At 41.1% G+C, this 12,494-nt stretch overlaps 2 protein-coding genes across 2 annotated transcripts in view; one reads left to right on the top strand and one right to left on the bottom strand.

Moving 5' to 3' along the window:
* Positions 1-5,067, bottom strand: part of fgfr1op2 (FGFR1 oncogene partner 2) — a 9,114-nt gene extending 4,047 nt beyond the window's left edge. Inside the window, exon 1 of the mRNA XM_026161463.2 lies at positions 4,913-5,067. Coding sequence (XP_026017248.1) covers positions 4,913-4,937 — 25 coding nt within the window. The 5' untranslated portion in view covers positions 4,938-5,067. The remainder of the gene's footprint in view (positions 1-4,912) is intronic.
* A 58-nt stretch (positions 5,068-5,125) lies between these two features.
* On the top strand, positions 5,126-11,909 carry med21 (mediator complex subunit 21). The gene is made up of 4 exons (XM_026146256.2): positions 5,126-5,287; positions 6,591-6,705; positions 9,504-9,604; positions 11,296-11,909. Exons 1-4 carry the CDS (start codon positions 5,204-5,206, stop codon positions 11,473-11,475), a joined length of 480 nt encoding a protein of 159 aa, XP_026002041.1. The 5' UTR covers positions 5,126-5,203; the 3' UTR covers positions 11,476-11,909.
* The last annotated feature ends 585 nt before the right edge of the window (positions 11,910-12,494 follow it).

The following is a 12,494-nucleotide window of genomic DNA, read 5'->3' as shown; positions in this document are numbered from 1 at the left end:
CAGGTGAACAAGGAGGCCATGTCATTAGTTTTTCTTCTTTTATACCCTTTCTTGCCAGCCACGCTGTGGAGTACTTGGACGCGTGTGATGGAGCATTGTCCTGCATGAAAATTATGTTTTTCTTGAAGGATGCAGACTTCTTCCTGTACCACTGCTTGAAGAAGGTGTCTTCCAGAAACTGGCAGTAGGACTGGGAGTTGAGCTTGACTCCATCCTCAACCCGAAAAGGCCCCACAAGCTCATCTTTGATGATACCAGCCTAAACCAGTACTCCACCTCCACCTTGCTGGCGTCTGAGTCGGACTGGAGCTCTCTGCCCTTTACCAATCCAGCCACGGGCCCATCCTTAGTGCGCATGCGCCAACCAGCGTGCAGCCTGTTACAGTCGCTCCTGCTTTTCTCTTAGTTTAGCTCTTTTTTCTTACGTATTCTTTTTTTTTTCTGACTTGTATTTTCCTCCGTTTTCTATCTCTTACTCAATCATGTGGATTGAGAGAGTTTTTGTTCTTCTGGTGGCCGTGGAACTGTTACTTTTATCATGGAACGGGACCGCGGCACATCTCCTACACACACGGACTGTTTACTCCAGAGATCAGCTGATCGCCCTGATGCCGGCCGGCTCGCTGGCAGCGGAGGCTCGAAGCGAGGAGGAGGTTTAAACCGTGTCTGCCGTCTATCGTGATGGGAAATGTGCGATCGTTGGCAAGTAAAATCGACGAGCTCTCAGCACTGGTACGGAGTCAGAGGGAATACCGAGAGTGTAGCCTGATGTGTTTCACCGAATCATGGCTGCACCAGGTCATTCCCGATGAGAATGCTTCCGTGGAAGGCTTCCACACTGTTCGGGCGGACAGGGACAGCATCGCTAGCGGTAAGCGTAAAGGAGGGGGGCTTGCTGTTTTAGTTAACAACCGGTGGTGTAACCCTGCCAACATAACAATCAAAGAAAGGATTTGTTGCCCGGACACTGAACTGTGTGCTGTTGGACTCAGGCCGTATTATTTACCCAGGGAATTCTCTCACGTCATCTTGGTGGCTGTTTATGTTCCCCCCTCTGCTAACCCCACAGCTGCATGTGACACTATCCACTCTGCCATAGCTCGGCTACAGACTCAGCACCCGAGTGCCTTTATTGTGATCTCGGGTGACTTCAACCATGTATCACTGGACAATACACTACCAACATTCAAACAATAGGTGGACTGTCCCACCAGGGGAGAGAAAACTTTAGACTTACTGTATGCTAACGTCAAGGATGCATACAGCTCCTCCTCCCTCCCCCCACTTGGTAGGTCAGATCATAACCTGATTCACCTCACCCCCCGCTATGTGCCAATTGTGAGGAGGGAACCTGTGACCACCAGGACTGTTAGGAGGTGGTCAGAGGAGGCAATAGCGGAACTACAGGGCTGTTTCGAGGTGACCGACTGGGAAACACTCTGTGAGCCTCACGCCGACGACATCAATGGGCTTACTGAGTGTATCACAGACTACATAACTTTCTGCACCGACTCCATTGTTCCAGCTCAGACTGTTCATTGTTACCCAAATAACAAGCCATGGGTGACTAAGGACATCAAAGCCCTCCTCAACAACAAGAAGAGGGCTTTCAGAGGGGGCAACAAAGAGGAGGTGAGGAAGGTCCAGGTGTTACTAAAGGACAAGATCAGAGAGGCTAAGGACAATTACAGGAGGAAGCTGGAGTGGAAACTCCAGCAGAACAGCATGAGAGAGGTGTGGAGGGGCATGAAGACCATCACTGGATTCAGGCCAACCAACAGCAGGGGAGCTGAGGGAGGTGAGAATAGAGCCGACGAGTTGAATCTGTTTTTCAATAGATTCGACACCACAGTGTCTGCTCCCACCCCCACAACCTCACCTGCAGTCAGCCTGGAATCCAGAGCCACACCACTGTGCCAGCCTCTCTCTTCACATGTTGCCTCCTGTGAGATTCCTGACACCCCTCCCCCACCCATCACCTTCACTCAATACCAGGTTGAGATGCAAATGAGGAGACTTCACTCAGGCAAGTCTGCTGGACCAGACGGAGTGAGTCCCCTCGTCCTCAAGGCCTGTGCCCCCCAGCTGTGTGGAGTCTTTCATAAACTGTTTATGCTGAGTCTGAGTCTGCAGAGGGTCCCGGTGATGTGGAAGACATCATGCCTCGTCCCTGTACCAAAGACGCCTCGTCCCAGTGGCCCCCAGGATTATAGGCCCGTGGCACTGACCTCCCACATCATGAAGACCCTGGAAAGGCTCATCCTGGACCAGCTGCGACCCATAGTAAGACCACATCTGGATCCCCTTCAGTTCGCTTATCAGCCTCGTCTCGGAACAGAGGACGCCATCATCTACCTGCTCAATCGTGTCTACACCCATCTGGACCAGCCGGCGAGCACTGTGAGGGTCATGTTTTTTGACTTTTCCAGTGCTTTCAACACCATCAGGCCGACCCTCCTGGGTGATAAGTTAGCAGCGATGCAGGTGGATGCTTCTCTGGTGTCCTGGATTGTTGATTACCTGACAGGAAGACCACAATATGTACGTCTCCCACAGTGTGTGTCTGACAAGGTGATTAGCAACACAGGGGCACCACAGGGGACTGTCCTCTCCCCCTTCCTCTTCACCCTCTACACCACAGACTTCAGCCACTGCACAGAGACCTGCCATCTTCAGAAGTTTTCTGATGACTCTGCGGTGGTTGGATGCATCAGCAGGGATGATGAGACAGAGTACCGGGCTGTGGTCGACTCCTTTGTCACGTGGTGTGAGCAGAATCATCTGCAGCTCAACGTGGCAAAGACCAAGGAACTGATCGTGGACTTCAGGAAGACCAGGAAACACTTGACCCCTGTTTCAATCCAGGGGGTCAGTGTTGACATTGTGGAGGACTATAAATACCTTGGAGTACACATTGACAATAAACTGGACTGGGCTAAAAACACCACAGCACTTTACAGGAAGGGCCAGAGTCGTCTCTATTTTTTGAGGCGACTGAGGTCCTTCAACATCTGCCAGAAAATGCTGAGGATTTTCTATGAGTCTGTTGTGGCCAGTGCGATCCTCTATGCTGTTGCATGCTGGGGGAGCAGGCTGAGGGTCGCAGATGCCAACAGACTTAATAAACTGATCCGTAAGGCCAGCAATGTTGTGGGGATGGAGCTGGACTCCCTCAAGGTGGTGTCGGAGAGGCGGATGCTGTCCAAGATAAAGACAATGTTGGATAACACCTCCCACCCACTCCATGACATGTTGGTCAGTCACAGGAGCTCGTTCAGTGAGAGACTGAGATTACCGAAAAGCACCACTGAACGACACAGGAAATCATTCCTGCCTGTGGCCATCTCCCTGTACAACGTATCCACTTAACACACTGTTTGCTGCTACAACTACACATGTTTCTTTTCCAAATATTTATTTATAAGTGACTTATGTATGTATGTATGTATATATATGTATATATTGTACTATTCTTAGTTAGCGTATTGTCTGTCTTGTCTTAATGTTGGTTTAAAATGGAGCACTGTAACAAAAAATAATTTCCCCCAGGGATCAATAAAGTATTCTGATTCTGATTCTGATCCATCTGGCCCATCAAGACTCACTCTCATTTCATCAGTCCATAAAACCTTAGAAAAACCAGTCTTGAGATATTTCTTGGCCCAGTCTTGACGTTTCAGCTTGTGTGTCTTGTTCACTGGTGGTCGTCTTTCAGCCTTTCTTACCTTGGCCATGTCTCTGAGTATTGCACACCTTGTGCTTTTGGGCACTCCAGTGATGTTGCAGCTCTGAAATATGGCCAAACTGGTGGCAAGTGGCATCTTGGCAGCTGCACGCTTGACTTTTCTCAGTTCATGGGCAGTTATTTGGCGCCTTGGTTTTTCCACACGCTTCTTGCGACCCTGTTGACTATTTTGAATGAAACGCTTGATTGTTTCATGATCACGCTTCAGAAGCTTTGCAATTTTGAGACTGCTGCATCCCTCTGCAAGATATCTCACTATTTTTGACTTTTCTGAGCCTGTCAAGTCCTTCTTTTGACCCATTTTGCCAAAGGAAAGGACGTTGCCTATTAATTATGCACACCTGATATAGGGTGTTGATGTCATTAGACCACACCCCTTCTCATTACAGAGATGCACATCACCTAATATGCTTAATTGGTAGTAGGCTTTCGAGCCTATACAGCTTGGAGTAAGACAACATGCATGAAGAGGATGATGTGGACAAAATACTCATTTGCCTAATAATTCTGCACTCCCTGTATTGCTGCTGTTAAGCAGCAATAGGTTACATCAGTCATTTTCTATAAAAGTAGTCTTTTTTTATATGATGATCACTTTAATATTTTTTTAAATACGACTTAAATCAGAAATGCTTGATCTAGTTCTGTTTTATTTGTTCAAACAACAACACCGCGATATTGGTATTATACAATTTTAAAAATATCTGTAAACCAAGAAGTAACCTCAACTGAAGCGTCAGCTCTGACTTCGAAATACCAGCTAAAAATCATTCATTGACATTGAATCTAGGCTTTCTCCTCCTCGACCTTCCCGTCATTACAGCTGCCGTGTCAGCTAATTCGCTTATTAGGAGCAAGCCTTACGTGTTTTATGTGTCAGATTCACTTTACATGATTACTTTGGAAGCATATTCGTCTCAGCTATATAAAACGTGAAGGGGATTAGTATCTCAGTTTTCCAAATTCAGTTAGCTGACAACGTAAAACATATTTTAACAACACATACATACATACACAAGCTCGGCTCACTTATTAGCCAACTTACTAATCAGAGTTAAGCTTTCATGCAAATCCACTTACATGCTCGCATTATAAACGGGTGCGTATAACAAATCAGTGTTGCCATTCAATTTAGATAATGAATTAAAGAAACAAAAATGATCATACCTGGGGAAGCCACAGTACAAGACATTGGAATTGCGTTAACCCCGCTGCTACTTCCTGTTGATGTTTGGCAGCTAATATTAGCTAAAGGCTAACATTAGTCCTCATAAAGCACCCACAAACAGGCTCTAATAAAGATCCGTTCCTCGTTAAAATAGAAGATAATCTCTGCTGATATGAAAATATCGATTTTAACGCGTTTCAAGTTTGCTGTGAACCCAGTTGTGAGATGATAAAAGTAAGTAACCCAACCTATGACAACCAAGGTTCCCAAAATACCGAATATACCGCGAGATGTTTTATGTTCTCGCGACAGTTACGTCAGAAACAGACAATATGGCGGACCGGCTAACACAACTTCAAGACGCAGTCAATTCGGTAAGGCAAATGTTGAATATTTTAAACATTCTTTGGTAGAAGGAGGTGTTAAAAATATAAAATGCATCGTTATGTCGTTTAGAGTTGGTAGCTAACGCAAACCAGTGGCCCTAATAGTTTAGTAACGTGTCAACAACACGGGGTAGCTAACCATTATAGCAATTATAGCTAAAGGCCTGTGTTACTAAACGACCAAACCAGCTAAGTTATTTTAAACAATGAAGTGTTACAGTGTTAAAACGTCGTTTTGAGTAGCTTCATTGAACAAAATGATACAAAATAAATATATTTGGAAAGAAAACAGTGTTACTACAATACTGTGCAAAGGTAATTTCTTTATATTTGGCTTGCAAGGGACCAAATTTGCTTATTTTTTTTCAGTGGTCTTGAACAGATGTTGAACTTATAGGAATTACGAATGGAGAAAAGTAGGTCAGATTTTGATTCTTCATGTTGTACCAGCTTGCTAGAATACTGCAAAATCTGTTTTTGCCTTACATACTGTATTTCCACGTATTTTCTCCCGTTTCAACTATTTTCAACTCCCGCTGCAACTATTTGCCATTTTCCAAAACAAACAAACAAACAAAATAATAATAATAATTTAAGGGTGGTTCTAGACAAGGGATGTCAAACATCCTTTTACTAGGTGGCCTACATACAACACACTTTGGGCCGATCAGTGACACTCCCCTTTCTGTCACTCTCAGTCAGAACTTTAACTATACATTTAATCCCTGAGACATTGTAATATAAGAAAAAGATGTTGGTTTTAACAGTCCTTCTTAGTTTTTCTGCACAATAAAGAAAAATTTGTCAGTGTGACTCGTTGGGCTTAAATTGTAGGAAATAAATGTGCAAAAATAACAGAAAACGTTCTTTTGGCTTGTTGTGTAGACTGTCCTGTAATAATATATTTTGTAATGTGACCCCATTGTAAAAAGCATAGATTTCTATAGTAGATGGTTTAAAAAATGAACTTTCTCTCATTTAATTATTTGGGGGACGTTTTATCTTCAGGAGAAGCTGTAAAACTTATGAAAATACATTTAAAAGTCCAAAACTTAAGCACGCCTTCACATTTTCACAGTGGGTAAAATTGGATTCTGGCCTCCTTATGGTTGGCACTGGTAAACTAAATACCTATATTTTATAATTTAAAAAAAAAAAAACATACCTTGATAAAACTGGTAAAAGAAACCTCTTTAAATTTCTTTTGCCTGAAGTTTATGTTCTCATCAGCAGCTATTGTCTTGTTTAAACGACAGCGTAACCTATTACTGGTTTTGTTTTGTGTGTCCAGCTTGCGGATCAGTTTTGTAATGCTATCGGCGTCCTGCAACAGTGTGCACCTCCTGCATCTTTCAGTAACATCCAGACAGCTATCAACAAGGATCAGCCAGCAAACCCAACAGAAGGTTTGTGTGTTTTTTACTATGACATTAATTTTAACCATAGTTTTTATATCAGTTGATATTAGTTATTTGTCTCTCTATTGATATCTGCTTTTTAAAAGCTACTAAATATAAAAAAATAAAAATTCAAGAGGAGATGAGAGAAAAACTCATCAATGACGTTGCATAGCTTCTCCACCAGAGGTCACTGTGCAACTTCCCTATGGACAACATGTGTTTGTTGCCCATGCAATCAGAAACAGATTGCATGTAATTGCCAACTTGACCTATTGAACCTCAGACTGATATCAGTCAGAATGACTCTTATTTTATAGTAACATTTGTGGCAGGTTTTAATAACAGTGATGGGGGATGCTTGACAATCTCATTTTGCAGTGAGATTACTTTATCTCATTGGATAAAACAGATACTGATAAAGTTCAACTTTTAGGACATAAATTGTAGTATATGTTATTGCAATATTTAACATATCATATAATGTTGAAAATGACAGTAATATATTGTAAAAATGTGGTATCAAAGGGTCTCTGGTGATTTCCAGCCCAGTATATAGCTGTGTGTTGGTACATGTTATAGCTGTGTGCTGTCACCAGAGGGCAGTATAACAATTATGCGGAACAGTCTGTGAGCTAGACTTGTTTGCATTTGTTCAGTTTCTCCTTCAACTTCGACCCTGATACAGAAAAGATATGTCATAATATAAAAATAACTTCTTTGCAGTGAAATGAAACACGGTATTGAAAATTGTCTACGTATCCACTGTCTGTGTTTCTCATGCTGCTTTTTTTAATTGTTGATTATTTTTTGCCACTGTTTCCTCTTTGTGGTGAACTCCTCTGTTACTCTCTTTCCTGTTAAAGTGAACTCGTCAGCAAATTAGTTTCCAGTATTATCACTGTCAGCCAGTGCTACATGTGCTGTTGATCTCTTGGTGCACTGCACACAAGCATGTCTGTAGAGGTTGCATACCCAGATTCATCAGGCTACACTAGGGCTGCCACAAACGATTATTTTGATAGTCGACTAGTCACCGATTATTTTTGCGATTAGTTGACTAATCAGATCATGCATCCTTTGGACGTAAACCTTACAGCTTATTGCACCAGCATGCATCTGCTCTCATATAACTATCATTAGCTTACAGCTTTAAATGTGTAAGGTATGTGCTAACTAAAAATAAAGACAAGATGATAGTTTATTACATTTTAATGAAATTTGCAGATTGTTTTGGTGAAGTTTAATAAACTCAGCCGTCTGCTCCTTGCTATCTAAAATATAACAGGACACCGGAGTATATTCTCGAGCATCTCACACTTCTGATAATCAGTTATCTTCTTGACGTTTATTCAGCTGTGTAAAAACTAGAACTTTAATTGCAGCCAAACCGATTTACTCAGGAACAAATAAAACACTGAAAAAAGCCAAACAATAACATTTTTAAGTTCTCTAAGTGACTTGTATATCGTGTTTAACCTGAGTAGCGAAAGACGGCGGTGGATTTGAAAACGATTTGCTGGGAGTCCGGTGTTCTCACCGGCTCTAGTGAGCCTTGAACCCTGGCTAGCTATCGAGCTGGTGGGTAACAGACGTCTCTGAAAACGTTGGAGCGCTTTTAAAAATATGTGGTGTCTTGATAAACTGAGCAGATATTTGAGGTTGATACAGTTACAGTCTCGCCTGAAAATATGTTAAACGTTTATTTTGTGACCCAGAAAAAATAATAAGAGTAATATTAACACTAACTAGCTGTTGCCATTGTTGGAAGCTGAGCAACAGCTATGAATTCTGGGATAGGTTGGGCCACGAAGTATACACCTGACCCATCCTTCAAATCTGGGGAAATGAAGGGCGCATTTGTCGGCCGCATTTGTCGGAGTCTTCGAATTCGGACAGTCTTCGTCGTATCACTGTAACGTAATCGGCCTACAAATGGGGGCACAGTAGGATGCAGTTCCTGAATTTGGACTCGGCTACGATACCGGACACTACTTCTTCTTCTTCGGGGTTTAACGGCAGCTGGCATCCTTGTACATGCAGTGCTGCCATCTTCTGTTTCAGTCTGTTATTACACTCTTAAATGCTACTACTTATTCCCGCGTCTTTTGGGATCTTACAAAGCTTCAAACGACGCGCGACTATTAAATTAGTTGTCGACGATTTTGATAGTCGACGTAATCATGACTAGTCGACTAATCATGGCAGCCCTAGGCTACACGGACAAAATCTTATGCAAACTGACATAAATGCAGTACAGACTGGCTTACATAATGTGGAACAGCTTGTTAGCTTGAAAAAATTTGTCTGAAACAGGAATGAAAATGTCCACATTGGTGCTTTGTACAGTACTCCCCCCTGATCATACAACACCGGGTCTCCATCACTACACCTACATATCATTCATGATGAGTGTCTCTCTACAACTCAAATGATTTAGTTTCACCACTTTACATTTTACTCAATATTTAGTGACATTTTATCTTTTCACTCTGAATATTATGGTACATAATGATTTTTCTCTTATAAAAAAGGGGGGGAGGGGGTACTTTCTGTGGTTCAACAGCACGTAGAGTGTGTGTTTGTGTTCTGTTATTTTTATATATATATATATATATATATATATATATATATATATATATATATATATATATATATATATATATATATATATATATATATATATATATATATATATATATATATATATATATATATATATAATTTTTTTTTTTTTTTTTTTTTTTTTTTTTTAATGATATGCAGGATCATTCACCTGTGTTTTGTTTTTCGTGATCTCTGTTTAGAGTATGCCCAGCTGTTTGCAGCCCTTATAGCCCGAACAGCCAAAGATGTGGATGTACTCATAGACTCGCTGCCCAGTGAGGAGTCCACAGCAGCTCTGCAGGTCAGCACATTCATAAGTATCACCGACTATTTCACATGTGTATATATGTATTTCAATGTATTAATTCTATTTTCCCGGACATAAAAAAAAAAAACTAATTCAAGTAGAGGAGCACTGTTAGTATGTCTAGCTATCAGTCAGCAGAGGGAAGTGTGTTTTGTGTGTAAGCAAACTGTTTATAGTCTATAGTGAAATATGTTAAAGACAACAACAGTCATTCTTGTGTTGATCTCTCTCCCGTAAATAGAAAGATACATGGCATCAAGTGTCACTTTCCTGTGCACTGCTTTCTGCTATTAGATTAGACTAGAATAGATTAAAGAACAGAAAATTGAGAATAGGATGTTTCCCAGCAAGCATATTTGAGTGCAATACACAGTACTGCCAGTGAGCATTTGTAACACAAATATCTTTGAATGACATTAGTGGTACTTGGAAAACTTGCTAACTTTTTGATCTGTTTCCAGAGACTTTTATCAGTAGACAAAAAAGCAAAAACATCTCTTTTAATATTTTATGGCCTTCACTCAAGAGAGGAACGATAAACACCACGGCTGGAGTGTTCCGATAACGAGATTATTTTGAGGAACATCCATTAAGTAAATGGTAAAGCTCACTTAAACCAGTTAAAACTGCCAAATTGGTAATGTTTGGGAAACTTAGACTCTGAGTACACAGGGAAGGGGGGAGTTTCCCTGCATAGAGGAAGTTTTAGTCTGAGCCAAAGGAAAATCACCAGCATTGTTGTTAAATGATTTCTCTAAAAGATTCATGGATCTTGGCAGTATGCACATTTTTGCTGATGACGTGACTAATAATTGTATATATTGCTGGAAAATTAGGTATTTAAGAAACAAAAAACAAACTTTCATTGCTTTTAATCTGCATGGACCAATCATGCTTAATGTCATTACAAGCTCCAAATGCCTTTTCTGAGCCGAGTAGGTGCTGCTCTTTCTCAAACAAGTATGATATTTATCTCTAGGTAATGTTATAAGAAAGTAAGCCATCCTTACAGGCAGCTCATGTCATTTCTAGCTTTTTATAAGTCGGAGCAGTAGTCGTCAGTCTTTCTGAAAAACAGCCGAGCAATATTGTATAATCAGTGGTGTTGGTTCTTTGTGCAAGGATACTTCTATCTTCATGCGGACCACAGGGCAGCATTTTTTTTAGATATTAGTGCTGTCAGATGTCAGTGGAATTTTGTGAATGAGACTTGCACAGCCCAGAAGTTCTAGTTTCCCTGTAGCTCTCTGAGGGCCGACAATATACGCAACTGGTTTTAGATATAAAGTAAAAAGACATCTGTCATACAAAGCTGTTAGAAATGATCAGCTGTAAGACCACGTCTCAGGAGACTTTCTGCACACATTGCGAATCATGCATGGAATCTCGTCACAGTCTGATGGCAGCTTTTGAACCGTGAAACAAAACTTGTACAAAGTGGTTCTCATCAACTATTTAAAAGTTGCTCACACACACCACCTGCGTTGTGTGGGGATATTGGGTGTACCAGGTGGGAATTCTTTTATTATTCAGTCAGTTATTGTGAGATCTGATGCTCCCAAGTTATACACAATTAAAGGAAACCTTCACTCAGTTGTTATCAGTTATTTGACGCTCCACAAAAGGGAAAATAAAAACACCAAAGCTGTTTTCATTAAATCTGACTGACTGTGACCTCTCATCAGGCGGCCAGTCTGCGGCAGCTGGAGGAGGAGAACCATGAGGCAGCAGCTCGGCTAGAAGAGGTGGTTTACCGCGGCGATATGCTCCTGGAGAAGATCCAGAGTGCACTGGCTGACATTGCCCAATCTCAGCTCCGCACCCGCAACGGGGCACCCAGCCAGCCATCACCGGCTGAATCCTGACCCGAGGAATGCATAATATGATTCTGGACAATTTTCAGTCTTTTCAGCTATTTTTATTTTCTTTGCCTTCAGCCACAATAGGCCATCGTTGAAACTGCCAAACATGGTGTGTGTTCACATGTCAAATGTGTGAACATGTAGATGCTGAAGCGGTTCTGTGTGGATGAGGTCATCTTTATGTTTTTTGTTTGTTTTCTGCAGCTCAGCTAAAGAAGGATGAAGGATGGTGTCTTTACATGCACACGGATCTTTTTTTTCCTGAAATTTTTATTTTAAAAAAACAAAAACAACTTTTGTGGGCCTGAGGAGACCAATCTGACAGGTGTTATGTGATTTATGTACACTATATGTTATATATTTATGTCAGATTTTGTAGATATTGATAGCTCATCTCTCTGAGGTATTTTCTTTTTTAAATAAACCGTGGACAGCCACATAAGTGTTAATAATATTCCTTTTTTATATAATTTGCAAACTGTTACCACAAGCGTTTTGTACACGAACCATGTGGGTGATGTTAATTGTTGGAGTTTGTTTGTGGCATTGCATCAGTTTCATTTTTTTCATTGGAACTGATACACTAGCAGAAACTGACATGACGTACTGCGAGCCTTTACCAGGAAACGATTACAATTAAAGAATGACCACATTTCAGTTCATGTGACCTTTAAAGGAAATTCTGATGGACACAGCTTTGAGGAACTAAGCTGTGGCTCTTGTATATTTCATAATGTGTTTTGACAAAAACAATAGTGAAAGGAAAAAAATTTTTAAAGGAGGGGAAAAAACAACTCCATAATCTGGTTCTATCGACGGTTTGAAACGTTTCAGTAAAAGGCATGAAAATTTCACGTTACAGAAAGTTATGTATATGCGTGTGTTCTGTTCTAACTCCTAGTTAGTCTGATACATCATATTTAAAAAAAACCTAAAGAGCAAAAATCACCTTTGTCACATTTGCAACTAAAATATTTTCACAAGTCATGCAGTGCAATCTTGATTTTTGCAAAACAAATGCT

This window comes from Astatotilapia calliptera, chromosome 17 (assembly GCF_964374335.1).
Source record: "Astatotilapia calliptera chromosome 17, fAstCal68.1, whole genome shotgun sequence".
Taxonomy (NCBI): domain Eukaryota; kingdom Metazoa; phylum Chordata; class Actinopteri; order Cichliformes; family Cichlidae; genus Astatotilapia; species Astatotilapia calliptera.
This window is presented reverse-complemented; position numbering and strand designations above follow the sequence as displayed.

What these genes read in the sequence shown, in the direction of transcription:
- med21 (XM_026146256.2), top strand. Translation starts at nt 5,204, where the DNA reads ATGTTTTATGTTCTCGCGACAGTTACGTCAGAAACAGACAATATGGCG. An exon ending in TTCAAGACGCAGTCAATTCG is followed by an intron (nt 5,288 to 6,590) that starts GTAAGGCAAATG and finishes TTGTGTGTCCAG; the next exon opens with CTTGCGGATCAGTTTTGTAA. An exon ending in AGTCCACAGCAGCTCTGCAG is followed by an intron (nt 9,605 to 11,295) that starts GTCAGCACATTC and finishes ACCTCTCATCAG; the next exon opens with GCGGCCAGTCTGCGGCAGCT.